This window comes from Lepus europaeus, chromosome 10, assembly GCF_033115175.1.
Source record: "Lepus europaeus isolate LE1 chromosome 10, mLepTim1.pri, whole genome shotgun sequence".
NCBI classification, from domain to species: domain Eukaryota; kingdom Metazoa; phylum Chordata; class Mammalia; order Lagomorpha; family Leporidae; genus Lepus; species Lepus europaeus.
Window position 1 is genome coordinate 17,031,798 of NC_084836.1, and position 22,365 is coordinate 17,054,162.

At 45.8% G+C, this 22,365-nt stretch overlaps 1 protein-coding gene across 1 annotated transcript in view; it reads left to right on the plus strand.

Annotated features, from left to right (window-relative positions):
* The window catches only part of LOC133767985 (putative tetratricopeptide repeat protein 41), a 70,969-nt gene that overhangs the window by 3,528 nt on the left and 45,076 nt on the right, over nt 1-22,365 (plus strand). Inside the window, exons 2-6 of the mRNA XM_062202440.1 lie at nt 2,455-2,635; nt 5,311-5,534; nt 12,861-13,021; nt 17,804-18,221; nt 20,088-20,327. Coding sequence (XP_062058424.1) covers nt 2,455-2,635; nt 5,311-5,534; nt 12,861-13,021; nt 17,804-18,221; nt 20,088-20,327 — 1,224 coding nt within the window. The remainder of the gene's footprint in view (nt 1-2,454; nt 2,636-5,310; nt 5,535-12,860; nt 13,022-17,803; nt 18,222-20,087; nt 20,328-22,365) is intronic.

A 22,365-nucleotide genomic window follows, 5' to 3' on the forward strand; every position in this document is an offset into this window, starting at 1 on the left:
TGAGGGCGGGAAGGTGACCTCTATCTTTGGTCAGATGCTTAGAAGGTTTAATGGGCCAAACAAGGTTGTGGATTGTTAATGTAAGAGCCTATTTAATGTGAAGATACAAAATAGTGGCAAGTGGTACATGGTCCAATATTTTCAAGGAGCAGATGGGTTGGTGGTGAACCAGAGAGTGTAGACCCACCTTTGAGTCTTTGGAACAAAGAGTTGGGGTGGTGGTGAAAACCCACTTTTGCTGTTCAAAGAAAATTCTCCCTAAAAACCAAATCGTCCTGGACCCTGGGAAAATATATTGTTATCAGTCACAACTCAAATGGGCTTCAAGAACAAGGGAAGTTGTAACTTATACAGCTGCAAAGCCCAGGACCAGGTCTGGTTCAGCTCAGGCTTCATCCAGTGGCTCACACGATGATACAAGGCTCTGGTTTTTCATTATTTCTCAGCTTGTCTTTGCTGCCCTGGTGCTGGATCAACTCCTTGGCTCCTCACTCGTGGAAGGAGGTTGACAGTAGCAGTTCCAGGTTCAAGTTGAGCAGAAATGGCCCAAAGCCCTAGGACTGAGCCTGTCTGTCTCTGATTAGCTTGCTTGGGCCATGTGCTTGAATCTGACTCAGTCACTGGTGCTGAGAGAGGGTGATGCTCTGATTGGCTAATCCTGAGTCACATGCTGGCCGTGCAGCCAGAGGTGGGATCAGACTTGCTGGAACAGCATTCACTGAGCACTGCGGTGGGTGGACCCTAGACGATAATCTAAGGCTCTATTGCTGAAACTGTGGAAGGGTCAAGTAAACATCCCAAATATTTATTACAGCCTTGGGGTTTTAGAATCTGACAGACATGTCCTGAGATCCTAGATTTTTCCAGGCCTCAGAAAATTATTTAATATTGGGAATCCTTAGTTTCTCCTTTAAAATAGATTGACATTAATCACCTTGAACATAGTAATAATGTAAAATACTCCAAAACAATGCCTGGCACACCTTGGGCACAGAGTAATAGCTAAAGGGAATGAAAAGTAACAAATGGGCCCTGAGATAACACATGTGCTTGGTTAGAGTCTGAAGTGTGGCCAATATTTGTTAACAAATCACATTCTGAATTGTACCAGTTGATTAATATTCATTAGGATGTTCAAGAATCAAGTCTTTTTGTGTATTTTGTTTTGGATCAACTTGGTTCTCCATAATGTTCTCCCTAGCATTTGATTTTGAATATTATTGAAAGGTTAGCTTATTTTAGACTTTATTCTTTAGTGTATATATGTGAACTAAAAATCTGAACTATAAGGTACAAAATGGATGGATTATAAAAACTCTTTAGAAGAAACTACTAAATTGCTTTTCTTTTGGATTTTACATACCCTTTGATCCCCTGATACCTTCAGAATCTTGTAGTCCATAATGAGGGTAGTGGTAGGCCATTTGGGCAGCTGGTAGTTATTGTAAGGCAATGTAGAGCTACCAGTTTATGCTTTTAAGCCTTAGAAATACTTAGGAAGTCCTTGGATATATCTGAGATTAGTGGATAAGGTTCAGGTTTAGCTCAGGGGACCTGTCATCCTACAAGTTCATCCCAAATTTTATCTAAGATCTTGAAGCTTGAAGCTGATGTTGGCCATGCCACAGTTCCTCCAGGTCTATTGTTGTCCAAACGTGAACCATGGCGCAGCCTAGTTACCTACAGAAGTACAAGGTCTACCCTGTGCCCTGGGAACTTATCAGGCTAACCCATCTGATGTGTGTGTGTGTGTGTGTGTTTTGTCTGTTTATATTGATACCAGTCTCTACCTCATTTTCCCCTATTCCCCTCCAAACAAACCAAGGAGATGTAGTTATCTCCAGAAACAAGAGGGCATTTTGGCAGCCTAGAATACCCTGAATTTAATTAGGTAACAAGATTGGAATTGCAGTACATTGAAACCAGAAAGAACCTCAGAGATCATCCAATTGTCTAGCCTTCCCTCTTATTTTACCAGAGTTGAAGGGACTTGCCTAATGGCAGAACTGTAACCATGCTGATGGGTGTCATAGTATTAGGGCATCTTATTAAAATTATACTCTACTCCCCCAACCTCAGCCATGCATACACTCACACACATACCCCACAAGGTTGAACTAGATAACTTCATACTTAGCTAGCAATTTGAAAAGATGACAAAATATATGTAGCAGGTCTAATATTTTTGCCTTTGTCATTCTGAGGTCATGAAATAACTTGGAATCCCAAGCAGGAATCTATGTACAAGTAGCATGAAGGAGGTTAAATTGTTTGCTTACAGTTTTCTTTCATGAACATACAGATGGCTGTGATATGTGGCCCCAACATAGTAAGAAGGTTATATAAATACAGAGAGGCAGATGCCTTCCCGGGCATTTATAATAACCACGTACAATGGAAAATGTGAAACTACAAATCTAAGATGCTAAAATGTATCTTTTTTTGACTATAAAGACTACAAGCACAGCTTTGAGCGCTTCTATCATGAAGAATTCATTGAGAAGTGTAAGACAACGGTTGCGAATTCCAAGGAGCCAAAGAAGACCTTTGAAATCTTGGAAAAATTTGCCTTGAAGGATATGGACCTTGATTTAAAAAATTCAGCAGCAGGTTCCAGTTTAGACCCGGTTTTCAGGTAAGATATTAAGCAACCTCAAACCTTTTCATGGACTCAAGCAAAACAGCCTGACTTTGGTAAATCACATCCCCCAATTTGCAATGTTTTCCCTCACTTCCTCTATTCTCTGCCCCTTCCTTCCTATAAAAGAGAGCCCCTAAAACTACCCCTGGGTTGAAATTTCCTGATTAGATATCATTCTGCATTGGAAGGTTTTCTGGTATTTCACATACTTTCTTCCAGTGTCCTCAAGGAGATAAATAAACTCCTGAGGAGGGGTTTCGGTGGCGGTGGCGGCGGCGGGGGGGGGCTTCTTTTTTCTCCCTTGCATCAAAGTTGGGCTACATCATTTCTGAGAATGTCGGAATGACTTTAATGAGAAGAAATTAGGTTAAGAAATAGAAATGGGGGCCGGCGCCGTGGCTCAGTAGGTTTATCCTCTGCCTGTGGTGCAGGCATCCCACATGGGAGCCAGTTCTAGTCTTGGTTGCTCCACTTCCAATCCAGCTCTCTGCTGTGGCCTGGGAAAGCAGTAGAAGATGGCCCAAGTCCTTGGGCCCCTGCACCTGCATGGGAGACCAGGAAGAAGCTCCTGGCTTTGGATCGATGCAGTTCTGGCCATTGCAGCCATTTGGAGAGTGAACCAATGGAAGGAAGACCTTTCTCTCTGTCTCGCCCTCTCACTGTCTGTAACTCTACCTCTCAAATAAATAAATAAATCTTTAAAAAAAAATAGAAACGTTGCATCTTCATGGTGTTGTGTAGTTTACAAGGAGTCTCCACGTACATTGTCAGATCATTGTTAATTATGTTCAGATATTCATCCAGTGCCCTTTAAAGTGACATGGCCTGCATCATTATTTGTATTTGTGGGTAAGGGTCTGTGGGTTCCTAGAGCCACAAGAATGTTGGTAGCCATGTGCACGAGGGGACTGCAATAGAGAGTGCTGAGCCTGGGGCAATGGTGCCAGCCACTGTGGCCTCCGTGGAGCTCGTGCTACGGACACAGGTAACACATGGAGATAGGTCAGCTGTGTAGTGTGCTAGAGGACTTCAAGTGCTGTGGAGCAGAATGAAACACTGAAAAGGAATAGACCATCTGGCAGGGTGAGGGAAGCCCTCCCTCAGAAGGTGGCGTTTGGGCAACGGCTGGAAACAGATGAGGAGCAAGCTCTGCAGATATACACTGGAGGAGCACTGCACACAGAGGCAGTCACAGGCAGAGGCCCGGGAGCCCGAGAGAGCAAGGAGGGCAGTGAATCTGGGGAGAGAGGGGGAAGGGAATGGACAGCCTTGTCTGGCCTCACATGGTCACTCTAGGGACATGGGCTTTTACCAGTTTTCAGCAGAGTGATCCCCTACCTAGATGACATTTCTCTTCTTAATTTTTAATCAATCAGTTTTCATTTTATTCTAAAGGAAGGCAGACAGATCTGTCTGTGTTTGAGTCTTCCTGTGTGCATTATCAGCAAGCTGGATTGGAAGTGGAGGAGCTGAGACTTGAACCAGGCACTCTGATGTGGCGTGTGGGTGTCCCCAGTGGTGACTTGGTCACTGCACCGAGCACCTTCCCTTGCATGACGTATTTTGATAGACTCACTCTGGCTGCTTAGCTGAGGATAGACTGAAAGAGGGCAAAGATGGAAGAAGAGTACAAAACCAAATCCGGCCATTCTAATTTGCCGGTGAAATAAAGACAGAAAATTTGATTTTAAATTCATATTAATGGAGATGAAATTTTTCTGAAATAATGCTTATTTAGTGACCCTGTTGTAGGGCTTCTATTTTAATGAATTTTCAGGCTCATGTTATTGCTTTGGTAAATCTGAATGTCAGACTTATTTCATTCACTCAACAATTTAGGGTCAGGTGCTGTGCTAGTCCCTAAATATCCAGCAGTGAATAAGATAAGTCTGAGAACTCCTCCCTGTTATACTTACGTCAATGAAAAATCACTAGACATGTATATATTGAGTCACAACTGTAGGGCACAAAGCTAGAGTCTGTTTGTATTGATGTTCATGGTCCTGAGAGCCCCCTGTGTATCCAGACACTTTTCACCAAAACATAAAAATATAGCAGCAATACAGGTTACATTGCCCCCTTGACAGTAGAAAAAACCGTATTTATGCAGTACTGCCAGCCAGCACATCCTGGCTGAGGAGCAGGCTACTTCTCAGCAAGTCTAACAATTATGGGAATTTTGTTGAATTTCTAATTTTGAGGCCATCAGGATTGGTGGGGATTCTTGACATGTAATTGTTTTAATTTTTTATTCTCTTCCAAAGTGATGTTGCACCAGGGGCCAGTGTGGTGATGGTGATGGTTGCCTGAGGAAGGAATGGGCAACTCAGATAAAAGGGCAGTGGACCTGCCTGGGAGGGTTTCCCTCCCCATGCCTTGCACCCTTGATGTAACCCTACGTTCATGTTGGACAACCCCAGGATCCGTGTAGCTGGATGGGGCTCTCAGGCTACTGTCTGTCTCTGTTTATTTCACAGATGACAAAATGAAAGCCCAGAGGGTGGATGGCTTCTTTGAAAACAATTGAAGCCAAAGTTGAAACCGGAACTTCCTATCTCTAGAGGCATAACGTATATGGGAAAATGGCCTCCTCTGCCTCTGTCTTTCCCATTCTCCCTCCTCCCCTGCCCCCTTTTGGGTAAATATTCTTGATTACATTCTACTGCTTTATTTTTCAGGCTGAATTATCTTCCAACGTACAAGTCTATTTTGCTCTTGTCTGGAGAACGTGGTTGCGGGAAATCCACTCTGATTGCCAACTGGGTGGATTATTTCAAAAAGAAACATCCAAGCCTGTTGCTGATCCCACATTTTGTGGGAAGCACCTGTGAAAGCAGTGACGTCATGACCGTGATCCACTACTTCATCACAGAGCTGCAGCACAAGAGCTACGGTAACTGCGTCATACGCTTACATCGTTCAGAGCACAGTGGTGAGCTAGAAATGAGTTTCTCTCTGCCGATGCGGCTACAAAGTGCTTCAAACAATTCATAGGACGTTGGATTAAAAGCTGTTTATTTTCTTGTAGAAAAATTTTGAAATTTGGGCATAAGTGGGATATTCCACAAGCTCATGAAAAAATGTATTATGAACAAACTGTGCCGTCAGAACGCTCCAGGCAAAGGGAGAAGCTAAGTAATATGAGTACAGCTCCTAAGCTGGAAACAGTAGAATGAATTAGAAAGGCAACTGTGGCCAGGGTAACATACAGGGTGCACTGCAGAGGGGACTGACCAGATGAAGCCAGAAGTAAAGGTGAGGCTATTTTAGATCACGGCCAGGATGGTAGGTGTGGATTTAAGAGTACTGGGAAAACAGTGGAGAGTTTTGGGTAGTGGAATGGCATGATTTGGCTGATATTTTAAAAAGATCAATATAAGGCTTGCACTGTGATGTAGCAGTTTAAGCCATTGCCTGTGGTGCCAGCATCCCAAATGGGCACTGGTTCAAGTCCTGGCTGTTCCATTTCCAATACAGCTCTCTGCTATGGCCTAGGAAGCAGAAGAAGATGGCCCAAGTCTTTGGGCCCCTGCACCCACAAGGGAGAGTAGAAGCAGCTCCCAGCTCCTGGCTTGGTCCTGGCCCAGCCCTGCCTGTTGTGGCCATTTGGGGAGTGAACCAGAAGTTGGAAGACCTCTTTCTCTGCCACTGCCTTTGCAACTCTGCCTTTCAAATAGTAAATAAATCTTTAAAAAAGATGAATATTAGTCTGATGTGTGGAAAGTGGAGGGGAGGAGAAAGCATGGAGGCTAAGGCAGCAGTCCATGCGGTGGCGTGGAGAAGAGCAGCAGAGAGGCTCTGGGTGGGTTGAGAATCTGCTGAGGAATTGAATGTAGAGGCTGAAGGACGGGGAGGAATCAAGACAACTCCCAGCTTTTGGTTTTTGCAAACAAGATGGGTGTTGAGGACTGTTGACTGAGATGGGACAGCTTCAGCGGGGCTGGGGAGGGGCAGCAGGTTTAAGGGAAATCAAGGTTTTAGCTTTGGCTGTGAGACGTTTAAGATGCAAGGAGTTCCAGTGAGTGACAAGTGTGTGGGGGATCCACATTGTGCCTAATTTTGTTCCAGGAGCAGCTGACCCTTGCATTCAGACAGCATGCCACACGACCTACTCACTGTGTGACCTTGGGCCAATGATTTTAACTCTCTGTAGCTCAATCTTCCTATTTGTAAAATCTGGATAATCAGAAATGTGCCTTACAGGTAGTCGAGTGGATTGACTAAGATAAAGTACGGAAGATGGAGGCACTTAGCTCATGCTTGGCGTACAGTGAGCGCTGATAACCATCAGCTCCTGCTGTTGTTTGCCATGTGTGTCAGATCTTGCTGGCTCTGGGGAGTTCGTCTGTTCTCATACAGGGGCACACGGCCATATGTGCCTCTGGGTCTGGAATGAATATGTGGGTGTCCTTGGGTGAGTGTGTGGGGGGATCTGTAAGATCTCTGAATGAAGGGAAGGGTATTGGAGTTTGTGTGTAGGTGGTATCTACCTGTGAATAAATTGGGGTGATTGTGTGTGCACAGGTTTCCTATGGTGACATTGCTGAGGGCATAGAAACTGGATAATATCAAAATCTGTGGAAGCAGGTGTATTGCAACTAATCCTATTCTGGCACATCCCAAAGGTATTCATTGTGGCAAACTCAGTTGCACAAGTCCAATTATGATTTTATTCCCAAAGTGAGTTGTTATTTTAAATGAGTGTTTTTGAGTACAGAAAGTTCCTAATAAAACAGCTATCTTTCAAATATATCTTTTTAAAAATTATTATTGTTATTATTAATTTATTTGAGAGGCAGCGAGACAGAGAACAACCTCCCATTGGCTGGTTCATTCCCTAAATGTCTTCAACAGCCAGGGCTGGGCCAGGGCTGAAGTTGACAGCCTGAAGCTGGAAGCTGGAAACTCAATCTGGTTTTGCCATGCAGGTGGCAGGGACCCAACTACCTGAGCCGTCACCTGCTGCCTCCCAGGGTGCGTGTTAGCAGGAAGCTGGAATCAGAAGCAGAGCCAGCACTCAAACGTAGGCATTCTGATAGGGGAGATGGGTGTTTCAACCAGGCTATTAACTGCCAGGGCGAATGTCCACGCCAGATACACAGATTTTTAAAAAAAAAAGATTTATTTATTTGAGAGGCAGAGTTACAGAGAGAGAGAGAGAGAGAGAGAGAGAGAGATCATTTGTTGGTTCACTCCTCAAATGGCCGCAACAGCTGGAGTTGGGCCGGTCTAAAGCCAGGAGCCAGGAGCTTTCCTCTGGGTATCCAATGTGGGTGCAGGGGCCCAAGCACTTGGGGCATCTTCTGCTGCTTTCCCAGGCGCATTAGCAGGGAGCTGGATTGGAAGTGGAGCAGCCGGGACTCAAACTAGTTTTGCAGACAGCGACTTTACCTGCTATGCCACAGCGCAGGTCTCCACACACAGATCTTTAGGCTGACGATAGTAGCATGAATTTGGGAACAGACTGTGAGTACTTGATCCCTTCTAGGAAGAGTATCCCTCCTTGTTAATGTGGGGGCCAAGGAGAAGGGTTGTGTTTCTGAACTTGGACTATAACTCTGGCTCTGTCACTAACGGTGTGATCTTAGGCAGTTTACTTAAGCTCTTTGGCCCTCTTCCCCCTTTTTTAATCTTGTAGCATTATTTTTTTAAAAGATTTATTTATTTATTTTAAAGGTAGAGAGACACAGAGAGATGGAGAGACAGAAATAGATCTTCCATCTGCTGGTTCGCTCCCCAGATGGCTGCAACAGTTGGGGCTGGGCTGGGCCAGGCCAAAGTCAGGAGCCTGGAACTCCATCCAGGTCTCCCACGTGGGTGGCAGGGTGGGCTCCAATTTTTCATCTGTAAAATGAAGATGGGGTAACAGCACCTCCGTTGTGAGGTTGAGTCTTAAAATATAGTCATGTAAAAAAACATTAAACAATATCACACAATTGCTGTCATTGTTGTTACTGTTTATTATTGTTGCTGTGCTATTATTCCTGGCAGAACTGGAGAAGGAAGCAGGAGTGGCGGGCTGCTTGGAGAAACCACTCTTGTTAGGAAGATGAAGGGAAGGAAGATTTGTGAGCCTGGGGCATCCACAGCTGCTGCCTGTACTCTAGGGCTGGGTTTCACCAGGGTCAGGTGGGTGTGGGCAGAGGAGCGGAGCTGCTGCCCAGAACGCAGCGAGCCTGAGAGCCAGGGGCCTGGAGCACAGTCAGCTGCTTTGCAGAGAGCCTTTGCTGGCAGCTGTCTCAGCTGTCTCTGGCTGCAGCTCCGTTGTGGGCTGTGAACAGGGGGCCCTTCCTGTCCCAGACCCCACAACTCTTGGATGAGGCTCACATTTCTGCTCCTCTATCCTCCACCCTTGCTTGGCACAGGATAATGGGATCTTAGGAACAAGAATTGCCTGTGGCCAGCTCTTCCAGCCCCCACACCTTGTGGGCAGCTGTGGCAGGCCTTGTAGAAGGTCAGAGTCGCCAGCTTTCTTATTGACATGTTTCCTGCATGGTACCGCATGGAACCTGCTGGCAGCCCTGGATAACAACGCGTTCTCGTGGCGACTTGCTCAGTACCAGGCACCGCTGTGCTAAAGGGCTTATCAGCATCTCCTTTACTACACCCAAAGACCCATCTGTGCCATCATCCCGCAGATGAGAAGCCTGGGTGAGGCTAAGAATCGCAGGACCAACATCAGGGAGTCAAACAAGGTGCCTCTTCCTCATGCCTGCCTTATCTTGCATCTTTGGGCCAACAGAGCAAAGTTTCACTCCTGACTGGTTTCCCTCAGGCTCTGCTCCCAGCATCAGGTGTCAGGAGAGTCTGTGCGAGTTGGTGATGGGCAGAAATCCTTGGTGGAGTTTGTACATGCGTCATGTGACTTCTCAGCTTCATCTCTTTGCCTTTTGCTACACTGTATGGTAACCTTGGAGCAAGCCAGTGTCTTCCAGACATCCCTATCTGTGTCCCTTCAGTCCCCTTCTCTTTTTTTTTTTCTTTTTAAGATCTATTTATTAATTTATTTGAAAGTCAGAGTTACACAGAGAGAGGAGAGGCAGAGAGAGAGAGAGAGAGAGAGAGAGAGAGAGAGATAGGTCTTCCATCCGCTGGTTCACTCCCCAGATGGCCGCAATGGCCGGAGCTGCGCTGATCCGAAGCCAGGAGCCAGGAGCTTCTTCAGGTCTCCCATGCGGGTGCAGGGGTCCAAGGACTTGGGCCATCTTCTACTGCTTTCCCAGGCCATAGCAGAGAGCTGGACTGGAAGAGGAGCAGTCAGGACTAGAACCGGCGCCCATATGGGATGCCTGCGCTTCAGGCCAGGGCATTAACCCACTGCGCCACTGTGCAGGCCCCAGTCCCCTTCTCTTGAAACACCTGTCCCTTTGCTCAGGTCAGTGAAATCCTTCTCCCCCTTTAAGGCCCTGCCCAAAGGTCACCCCTCTGTAAGAGGGGCTGATGGGGTCTCTCTCTCACTCCCCCAGCTTTGAATGAGCAGGAGGCCAGTATAGTCCTGGTCCCATTATGTCTCCCTCCAGAAACTGTGAAGCTGTGCTCCTGAGTGCTCCAGATGACTTAGCAATGATCCTGTCGTCATGTGAGTCCTGTGAACCCCCTGGTCATGTCTAGTTTATGAACCATTGTCAGACCCAGTTCCTGGCACAGAACAGAAGGTTCTCAATCAGTGTTGAACGATGAGATGCAACATTTCTAAAAGTAACAGGGTTAGTCAGTAGCTAGGTCATTAAGTGCATGTTAAAACACTTAAGATGTGACCACTTAAATAACCCTTAGGCCATGGTTGTTTAGTAGAGACAGGTTGCTGCAGCCAGAATAGAGGGGCATGTTTAGGATAATTTTCCACTGCTAGTCATGCTGACTTTATCTCCAATATCATTTTGAGAAAAAAATTAATTATAGTAACTCAAAATGTGATTTTAAAGCATTGAACACACACAAGTGCTTTCCTTTGTATACAAAGATATAAATCCAGGGGTGAGTGTGTGGTACAGTGGTTGGGACACCTGCATCTATATTGCAGTGCCAGTTTGTGTGTGTTTCATTAAGATTTATTTATTTGAAAGAGTGAATGAGTGAGAGATGTCTTCCATCTACAGCCTCACTCCTAATTGGAAGTTCTCTCTCTCTCTCTTTCTGTGTCTCTCTGCCTTTCAAGTAAAATGTAAATCACTAAAATAAATAACTATGTACAATTTTTAAAAGATAGAAATCAGTGAACATCATCCCCAAGATGTTTGTCTATTTATTGCCTAGAATTCATTCTGGGACTGTCAGTAGTGGTGTGATGCTTTACGATCAGCCAGCCAGCATGTATCTTCTGAGGTTCATTCATATCTGGTTTGTCTCTTAACCTCTGTGCCAGCTTTGTGAATCCAGTCTCTGTGGGCTCCCCCAAGTGGTAGTGAACCACATAGGCCGAGAAAGGGCAACCACGTACAGCTTGAAACAAACTGTGAGAAGTATCGTGACAGCTCCTGAGGACCTGTGGGTTCAAGGCCTCAGTTTGTAGGCCTCTGTTTCCTTATCTACAGAGTGAGGGATTTGGTCTAGACTAGATGATTTCCAAGAACCCCTCCAGCTCTAGAATTCCGTGTTTCAAGTCTTGAAGTCTCAACAGTGTCCATGGTTTTAAATATTTTTTTAAAAACTCAGAAGCAGCAGTATCAAGATTAATTTTTTTGTCTTCCCTTCCCTCCCCTCCCCTCCCTTTCCCTCCCCCTCCCTCTCCCTTCCCCCTCCCCCTCCCCTGCCCTCCCCTCCCCTCTTTCCTTCCTTCCTTCCAAGATTTCTTGATGATACACTCTTCTCCTCATCTGTAATGGTGTATTTCTCAAGGCTCATCTCAGATGTCTTCTGTAAGGAACTTTCTTCCTTGTGATGTCTGCATCACTCCAAGAGGTTTCACACTCACATGCTGCCTTGAAGTGTGGCTATGTGTGAACAGAACTCATTCCCGCCTCCCTGAAGTCCTTGACTTATATTTCAGACCATTTTGTCTCCTCTCAGCATCTAGCACAGAACCTTCACATAGTAGGCAATCAATAAATATTTGTTCAAAACAATTGCTCTCAATAATTCTAATATACTCTTAATGCATCTCAAATACTTAATTAAAGCTGGGACTTGATTTTCTGGACCCTGACATGTCGACATTTTTATGGAAAATATTGCTTCAGAAAAACAAAAGCAAGACAGAAGTTGTATGTTGTAAAACGCCTTCAGAATATTTAGTGGGTCACAGTTTTCTGCTACTAAGTCACTTGATCATAGTCTAAAAGTCAGTCCTGTCAACTTCCTTGGCTGTTTCCTGGTTCATAGCATAGTTTTCCCTTGTAATGCCCAGAATTTTGTGTGTATGGGGAGGATGGGGGTGGATTTAGGGTTGCTATTGCTAGACTTTTTTTTAAAGATTTATTTAATTTTTTTGAAAGCAAGAGTTACAGGGCATGGGGAAGGAGAAAGAGGGAAAAAGAGAAAGAGAAAATCTTCCATCCACTGGTTCATTCCCCAAATGGCTGCAACAGCCAGGGCTGGGCCAGACAGAAGCCAGGAGCCAGGAGCTTCCTCCAGGTCTCCCACATGGGTGCAGGAGCCCATGTATTTGGGCCATCTTTTGCTGCTTTCCCAGGCACATTAGCAGGGAGCTGGGTCAGAAGTGGAGCAGCCAGGATTCTAAACGGTGCTCATGCAGCATGCCAGCATTGCAGGCCATGGCTTAACCTGCTGTACCATAGCGCCGGCTCCGGTTTTGCTAGGCTTTAGATGGGCTAGGACCAAATACACCAGGAAGTGAGTAGCAGATGCTGCATATATGCCTTGCTGGAAGAACCAAGGGTGGTGGCCATGATCCCTAAACACGCCATGACCCCTGAGCCTAATGTTTCATTTCTTTCCAACGGGGTCTATTTTTGCTTTTTGGAGAATGAGAGTAATGCTTTGGATCATTCACAGATATTTTCCATATAAAATCCCAAGAATGCATTGGCAATATCTGGTAGTAAATATCATTACCATTTTGGGTAATGATACCCTTTTGGGATTGAAGCTTTTGAGGATGCTAATTACATGGTGCACATATATGTGTCATATATGTGTCAGTGGTATAGCTGAGGCTAGTGGTCATTTTTCCCAACCTCCTTTGCTCCCCAGCCTATTAACATGTTTTAGCAATGATGGAAACAATTTCACCTAACTTGAGCAAATTTCTATGCTGTAGGTACTCAGCTTGAAATGGATGTTGTTAACGAAGAATCAAATATCTTGGTCTTTTCACTTCTTGTAGAAATATTCATTGCTTCCATCAGTTTAAAGCCATGTATACTTGTACTAGATGGAATCGAAGAATTGATTGGCATTTATGGGATTTCAGGTCAGAAGGTAACATGTTTTTAAAAGAATCCTTATTTAATTGCTATTTTATAGAAAGGAGACCCCATTATTGAAGATATGCATAACTCATTGTCATTGTAGCAATGTTTCTGAGTGTAACCAATGTTACTTTTAGTTACTGCTTTCTATCCTATTGCACAAGTAATTATTACAGTGTTTCCAATGGACTGGGTACCGTTGTAGGAATTTTAAAAAATATTAACACATTTTAATATGCACAATAATATATGAGGAAGAGACTGATCATATTTCATATTTACAGAGGGGACAGAGGACAAAGGTGCTTGTCTAAGGTCCTAAGATAATTAAGTAGTGGACTCAGAATTTACACATGAGCAGTCTGGTTCCAAAAACTGTGGTCTTCACCCTTGCAACAGATGTGCCCCCTATTTTATGCTTTGATCAGTCATTTATTGGACTTCTATGTTCTTTATGTTTTATAGTTTGTTCTGTCTCATCACTGATTTTACATAAACATTTTTTAAGATTTTTAAAAAAGATTTATTTATTTGAAAGTCAGAGTTCTACAGAAGGAGAGAGGGAAGTGAGAGGGGAGAGGGGAGAGGGGAGAAGGAGAGGAAGAGGGAGGTCTTCCATCTGCTGGTTCACTCTCCAGCTGGCCTCAACGGCTGGAGCTGGGCTGATCCGAAGCCATAGTAGAGAGCTAGCTCAGAAGTAGAGCGTCTGGGACTTGAACCGGTGCCCATATGGGATGCTGGCACTGCAGGCAGCGGCTTTACCTGCTATGCCACAGCGCTGCCCCCAAAGATTTTATTTACTTCTTTGAGAGGTAGTTACAGGGAGAGGGAGAGACAGAGAGAAAAGTCTTCCATCCACTGGTTCACTCCTCCCCAGGTGGCCACAACAGCTGGAGCTGGGCTGATCTTAAGCCAGGAGCTAGGAGCCAGGAGCTTATTTCAGGTCGCCCACATGGGTGTAGGGGCCCAAGCACTTGGGCCATCTTCCACTGCTTTCCCAGGACATAAGCAGGGAGCTGAATTGAAAGAGGAGCAGCTGGGACATGAACTGGCACCTGTATGGGGTGCCTGTGCCACAGGTGGAGGAGGCTTAGCCTATTATGCCACAACACTGGCCCCCTGACTTTGCATATTCTAAGTCTCTTTTCTCCTGTTTGAAATAATATTGGATGCATTAAACCTCTACTGCTTCTTAGTACCAGTCAATGCTTTTGGAAGTAGTTTCTTTAAAATTCTGTAAGTAATAAATGGTTCTTATAGAGAATAAGGTTAAAGGAGGAAAATAGAACTCATCTCTGTTAAATCATTTTGTGGGTGTCATATACTCCTATAGCTACTTATATATACTATGCATATTTGTGTCTGGGTCCCCTACATGTGTTGTAGGAGCCCAGGCCCTTTTCCAGGCATATTATCAGCAAGCTGGATTGAAAGTGGAGCAGCTGGGACTTGAACCGCAGTTCACGTGGGATGCTGGTTTTGCAGGCTGTGCCACAGTGCCTGTCCCACCATATTGTTTTGTAACCTTTTTTTTTCCTTTTAACTGGAGAGACAGAGAAAGGGAAGCAGACAGAGTGACCTATCAGCTGGTTCATGCCCCAAATGCCTGCAATGGCAGGAACCAAAAACAAATGCCAGGATCTGGGAACAAAATCCAGATCTCCCACATGGATAGCAGAAACTTTACCTGAGCCATCACCACTGCCTGCCAGAGTCTGCATTGGCAGGAAACTGAGGTCAGGAGCTAGAACCTGGAATCAAACCCAGGAATGCCAAATATGGAATATAGGCATGTTAACCCCTATGCTAAATGCCAACTCCCTGCTTTTTAATTTAACGCATGATATCCATTGTACATTCAGTAAGTAATTATTGACTGCTTACTATGGGCAAAGCACCATAAGCAAAGACATCCATGGTCCCCACAAAGCAACAGAACCTTCATTTTAGTGAGGAATGACAGACTTTCATGAAAGCAAGAACTTGGATAAGTATAAAATTGCATTTGCTACCGCTGCTGCTATGGATTGGCCTGTAGCACCAAGAGAGACACTAATGAAAGAATTTGGCCTTCCAGGCAGCTTCCTAGAAGAAGGTACTGGGCACAACTCTGCAGGAGGGAGAACTGAGCAGCAATGAAATGCAATGGTCAGGGGCCTGCCTCTGGAGCCAGACCCCAAGCTGGAATCCTAGCCCACCCACTTACTAGCAGAATGAACTAGATAGGATATTCAGCCCCTTGACGCTTCAGTTGCCTCTTCTGCCTTTCCAGACGCTTGCTGTAGGGATTCAGTGAGCTACTGTATTAAAATTACCCTCGAAATTTAATTTATAGAGAGATGACTGAGTGACAACATAGGCGATGGCACTGGAAGAAGAATTTATCACTTATTTTTCCAGAGAGAAGGGGACACGAAGGGCCCCAGAGGAAATATCAGAGTGGTCGTAAGGCAGAAGGGGAAATTGGGCCAGAGTCGATGGAGATTGTGTTTCTGTGGGAAAGGCTAGAGGGGCAGATTAAACACTTTAGGACTGTTCAGTTTAAACTGGTGGCTTTAGGGCCCAGGGGCTGCCACGAGCTGTTTGATACCTGGCTCTGGGTTGATCTAGGGAAGAAAAAATACTGAGTTGGTATGTGAGAGTTACAAAAGAAGCTGGATTGGGAGTTGACCATTTGGTATAGTGCTTGGGATGCCCATGGGATGCCCACATCTTATCAGAGTGGTGCATGGGTTCAAGACCTGACTCCGGTCACCATTCCAGCTTCCTGCTAATGTGCACCCTAGGAATCGGCAGGTGGTGGCTCAAGTACTTGGGTCCCTGCCACTCACGACAGAGACTCAGACTGTTCCAGGCTCCTGGTTTTGGCCTGGCCAAGCCCCAGCTGTTGCTGGCAATTAGGGAGTGGACCAGTGGATGGGAGCTTTTCCCTGTCTCTTTGTTTCTGTCTCTCTGCCTCTCAAATATAAATAAATTTTAAAATATATTTAAAAAGCTGGATTGGGGCATGTTTCAGGCAAGCTGTCTACCAAGCCCAAGAGTTAGCTAGCTTTCAGAATGGTAGTTTCTCTGTTGGTTTGAAAGACCCCAGAGATGGCAAAATATTCTAAGATACAGGCCATAAAATACATAGGTAATACAGGCAATTCCTGAAGATATGCTCAACACAATGCCTGGCTCAGTGGAAGCAGACAAAATGTCATAGTTCCTGCTACTAGACAAAGAGGTACAGAGGAGGGGGATGACTGTTAAAAAAACTTGAGAAAAGGTCTTTTTTTTTTTTAAAGTTATTTATTTGAAAGGCAGAGGTACAGAAAGAGAGAGGGAGAGACAGAGAGAGGTCTTCCATCCACTGGTTCACTCCTCAAATGTACACAATGGTTGGAGCTTTGCTAACCCAAAGCCAGGAGCCAGGAGCTTCTTCTGAGTCTCCCAAGTGGGTGCAGGAACCCAAGTACTTGGGCCATTGTCCACTGCTTCCCCAGGCCTTTAACAGGCAACTGGATCAGAAGTGGAGCAGCTGGGAGTTGAACCAGTGCCCACATGGGATGCCGGTGCCACAGGTGGAGGCTTAGCCTACTACACCACAGCACTGACCCTGAGAAAAGCTCTTACTAGATGTTTATTTTGTTCCAAAGTAAAGCCATTGAAGTCAGGAACCAGACCGTGGGTTTGAATCCCAGCTTTGCTGCTTATTAGCAGAATGAATTAGATGAGACATTTAATTATGGCTGTACAAAGTGACAATTCTTCAGCATAAGATAATGTCATCTTTTTCAACCAAATGATTCAATCTGTTCTCTCTCTCTTTTTTTTTGACAGGCAGAGTGGATAGTGAGAGAGAGACAGAGAGAAAGGTCTTCCTTTTTGCCGTTGGTTCACCCTCCAATGGCCACCGCGGCCAGCGCATCTTGCTGATCCGAAGCCAGGAGCCAGGTGCTTCTCCCAGTCTCCCACGCGGGCGCAGGGCCCAAGGACTTGGGCCATCCTCCACTGCATTCCCGGGCCATAGCAGAGAGCTGGCCTGGAAGAGGGGCAACCAGGATAGAATCCGGCGCCCCAACCGGGACTAGAACCCGGTGTGCCGGCACCGCAAGGTGGAGGATTAGCCTGTTAAGCCACGGCACTGGCCTCAATCTGTTCTCTCTTACATTTTCTCTGATTATTATTATAGGTCATTCTATAAAAGTCTGTGATTTTATGAACCTCTTTTTAAAAAGAGTCCACATTTGCATGATCAGATTCATAACTGATAGGTAGGTCAGTCAAATATGGTTTCATTAAGAGTTTTACCAGGGCCAGCACTGTGGCATAGTGGGTAAAGCTGCCGCCTGCAGTGCTGGCATCCCATATGGATGCCAGTTCAAGTCCTGGCTGCTCCACTTCCAATACAGCTCTCTGCTATGGCCTGGGAAAGCAGTGGAAGATGGCCTAAGTCCTTGGGCCCCTGCACCCGTGTGGGAGACCCGGAAGAAGCTCCAGGCTCCTGGCTTTGGATGGGCGTAGCTCTGGCCCTTGTGGCCAATTGGCGAGTGAACCATTGGATGGAAGACCTCTCTCTCTCTCTCTGCCTCTCATTCTCTCTCTGTGCAAGTCTGACTTTCAAATAAATAAGTAAATCTTTTTAAAAAAAAAACTTTAAAAAATAAAAAGAGTTTTACTATGAATAAGTAATCCCAACCCATACCCTAGACTTCTTCCCAGTATTCCACCTACTTTAAATTTGAGAGCCATTGACAAAGGAATCGTGAAGGACTTTAAAGTGCCAATGTTCTCTGGTTGTCTCCATCAGGCAAGAGATTTCTCCTGGCTGCCACGCTCGCTTTCTCCTCGTTGCAAATTTATCATGAGCACTGTCTCCTCCAGCCTGCCCTACAAGTCACTGTATGCCCGCCCAGATGTGAGGACTGTGGAACTCATTAGCACGGAAGATAACGAAATGAAGCTCAAGGTCTTTGGACAGCACCTCTCCATTCTCAACCAAGACCCCTTCCAACAGAGCAGACATGCCTTGAAGAATAAGGCAAACAGCAATCCTTTAAAACTCCTGATCCTTGCCAATGAATTGAAAGAATGTAGAATCTACCGCAATGAGTTCCAGTGTATGAGTGAGTACTTGGAGGCGACCTCTGTTCAGGAACTCTGGGGACTGATCCTGAAACGCTGGACTGAAGACTACAGTTGGACTTGTAAGGAGGCTTCACAAGAAGGTAGGCCTTGGGCGGTGTGGAAGCTTGGTGAGGAAACTGTCCGGCTTCGCTATAGCAGGGGAGGGTCTAGAGATGCAGTTGTCAGAGAAATAGAGGATGCCCAGGTAAATTTGAATTTCAGATAATTAGCAAGTAACCTTGTAGAATGATAATATCTGGGATATACTGATGCTAAAATTATTTGAATTGCTGACAAATTAAAAATAATATTCAGTGTAAGTATATCCCATATACTACATGAGGCACATTCATATCAAACCCTAATTAGTTGCTTATCTGGAATTCACATTTCACTGGATGTCCTGTATTTTTCTTTGCTAAATCTGACTAGAGATCTCTAGAGATCTCTGTGTGGGCTCTAAGGAGAACTGTACTTGTCTGGCGCAAGTTCCAGTCACATTTTTCAGGGGCCTAAGAAATGGATCTTCATCATCTGTATACTTCAATTTAACCTCACTTTTGAGCCCACGGTCCTACAATGACAGAAACCTAATCCAGTGAATCCAAGTTAATGCCACCAGCGGATTTTGTTTTCAGTAAAGCCGGGGTTGTTTCAGTCAAGTGAGCGTTTCTCGCCTTCCCATGTCTCTGTTGCGTTGAGCTCGGATCCGATGACCTTGGCGCTGGATGTCTTTGGTTGTTATTTACCACCGTGATCTTCTGCTGAGGAGACCATGGGCTCAGCAGGTCTCTAGACTTGGGTCTCCATGTTTGGCTTCCCCTAGGATACCTGGGTGCCCGGCAGTTCTCGGGTTGAGCGATCTTTGCTGCCCCCTGCTGACGCAGTCCCTCCTAGCGGAGAAAGCCCCGTTGCTCCACTGGCCTCTACCGCAGTGCGCCCTCTGCTTTGCCGCTTCCGTGCCTGCCTCAGCTCTGCAAGGCCTCTCCTCTTCCTCAGCAGGAATACAGGTTCCCTTGAGAGCGTCCTCTAGCTGAGTCTGTTGTTTGTGGTAAACAATTTGTTCCACAAATTGGTCTGGGATTTGTTTCATGATATTCAGTAATTGGGCTTTTGAGAGTCAAACTTTGTCCTCTCGTGGTCCCGGTGAGAGTGGCCCATGGCTGTGCTACCCCCCATCTCCAGCACTGGGTAGGAAAGCCCAGGTCTCCTCCCCCAAGGACTGTTCTATCCCTCAGCAGTACCCAGAGACCCCGAGTGACCCGGGCCCAGGGAGCTCAGCTGAGCTGAGGGCAACCTCAGGGAATCTGCTTCTGCTGAGGCTGACCAGCCCTGCCCTTGCCTACACACTGCAGGTGCTTCAGAACTGCTCCCCAGCCCAGCGCAGGAGATGACTTCAGACTGGCAGACTGTGTGGGCGTTTCTCTCAGTGCTCTGAAGGGTCCCTTTAGAGTTGGGACAGGCAAATCTGGCTTTGGAGGGAACATCTAAGTCAGGGGAGTAATAGCGCTGTTTCAGGGGTATCTGTGAGAGCGTGGCAGGAGGGCAATCCAGTAGAACAGCTGCCCCTACCCACACATACAAATCTGGGGTTTGGAAACCCGAAGTAAGGACTGCTCAGCAGAAATGCTCAGTGCAGGAATTGGCAATTTGCATTTGTAACATTAGCTCTACATGTGGTAGTTGTGTCACTGTAGATGGTATAGTTGTAACAGTATTGGCTCTGGGTTCAAATTCCCTTTCGGCATGGACTTCTGTGTGGCCTCCATTTTCCTTGTTTGTAAGACGGGGCAGTTTTAGTATTTGCCTTGCGGCCTACGGAAACGAATAAGTAGATTAATCATCTCAAATGTTAGCATGCTGCCTGACATGCTCGCCTTGGCAGCACATACACTAAAATCGGAAAGGCTGCCGCCGGGCACACACTCACTCTTACTGTCCCCCCCCCCCCCACGTTGTCTGCCTAGGGCTGGACGGCTGGGTGACTGACACCCTGTGCTTGTTGTGCGTCTCACACTGTGGGTTGACTGAAGATGAGCTCCTCCAGATTCTGGACATGCTGGGCTATAGCAATCGTTACAAAGTGACCACGCTGCACTGGGCTGCCTTCCGCAACGCCACCAAGCAGTGGGTCCAGGAGAAGCCGAACGGCCTCCTCTACTTCTGGCACCAGTCCCTGCGAGACGCTGTGGAGCACACGCTTCTTGGTAAGGCCTGGGTCTGGGAACAGGACCCAAGGGGTATGGCTAAGGGGGCAGAGCAGCTGCACACAGGGAGAGCCTGTAGCTGGGATTTCTGAAGTACGATTGAGTCCGTGTAGGAACATATCTGTAAGAGTGTAAGTTAGGAATTGGACTTGCTTATGAATAACTGAGATGTGACTTCAGTGGCTGATGCTCCAGGGTCTATTCTCCAACACAGGCAGTTCTGGGATACTTTATTTACTCCCCAAAATCACTTGTGACCCAACTCCTTCTATGTCCCCGATTCACCTTCTCAGGGTCACTTCATGCTCATGGTTGCTAGAGAGCTCCAGCCATCAAATTCCAGGCAACAGGAAAGGAGACGAGAGGAAGAAGAGCTTGCTGCTTCTTTTAGAGGAGCTCTTCTTGAAATTTCTCATCATCATTTCCACTTCTGTCTCTTTGGCCCAGAGCTTCTTATGTGATCACAGCTAAACACAAGGGGACCTGAAGAATAGTGGTTTCAACTGAGTGCGCTGCCATCCTAAACCACTGTGGGCTTCTGTCACCAACAAAGGAGAGGGAAAAGTATATTGACTAGGAATTATCAGTGTCTGCCCTGATTCTGAAATCAGATTCTTAACCTTTCTAGAAACAGAAAACTCTATGACAGTTACACAGAGAACTGCAGCTCTCAGGCTTTGAAAAATCTTGAGTCCTCTGGGAAGATTCCAAGCTCCATGCACATTTCCTTTTATATTTACTGTGATCTTTTAAGCTTTCATTTTAAAAATGTAAATCCTTTTTGCTATTTCCCATCTATATTGTAGTCGTTCCTACCATCTCTAAGTTGTGTGAAGTAGAGGAGAGAGCAGGCTTAAGAATGAAGTTACTCTTAGATTTAATGTCATCTCTTCTCACTTGCTGTAGGATGGTTTGCAATGTGCTCCATTTTTGCTTCTCCCCAAGAACAATACACTCTTGTAGGTGCGGGGGCTAGAAGGGAACAGTGTGGCTATTAAAATTCTGGGAATGCATTGTCCCCCTTCACTGCATGGTGAGCCCAAAAATAAACCCTGCTGACACTATTCCCTGTAGTCAGAGAGAAAGGCATGCTGCAGGATCAGGCTGTGAGCACCAGTCCTTGCCAGAGGCATCAGGAGCTTAATGGCCAATTCACCCCCAGAAGCAACCGCGCGCATGGTATCAACAGCCAGGCCACACTCCTTGAGACCACTGTGACATTTCTGGTCAAGGACTATCTTTTGACTCTTTTTGTCAAACAGCATGTCAATCATTTTGAGGCAAGTTAGTCTTTTTTAGCCACATGCATCTGCTTCTTGCCTTTGAAATTAGTACTCTGAATAGCATAGAATTTGATTTGTAACCTATTTTGTGCCTAATGAGCTAATCTAGAGACATTCTTTGATTCTTGGACTGTGATGGAGCAGCCTTCCTTCCCTTTTGTCACCAAAACTGAAGATTGTTTGTTTGTTCTTATATACTTTGTGTGCGTGTGTGTGTGTGTGTGTACACGTGCACCTTAGTGAGGGTGGAAAAGGATTAGGGCAGTTGTAAAGGGGAGCTGAAAAGCTGAGAGATGCTGTCCTAGTGCCAGGGCCATTATTGTATCTCTTGATATGGGTCTTGATAACCGGTTGTTTTTTTTTTTTTTTTTTAGTGCTGTTACTGTGCTAGGCACTTTCTAACTTCCTATACATTATTTCACTTATTTCACGTGCAACCAGGACATCATCAGACAAGGCCAGGTCATAACAGTCTATTTTCCACCTGTTCCTCCTACCCACCCAGGAAGCCCTGATCTGCTCCAGATATTCCTGGGGTTCCCCCATGAGTGCCCCATGTCTCACCCATCTGCTTGTTGGCAGTGATCATTAAAGAGTCTCGTCTGGTTTCTGCTTACAAGGCGGGTGCCTCGCCACTACCCTGCTGGTGGCCACTGTGCACAAACCAGACATCCTGCCAAGGGCCCTGCCCTCTTATTTTGTCCCAAAGCAGTCAGCCCTTGAAGTGCCAGGTTGATGCGGACTCCATCAGATGT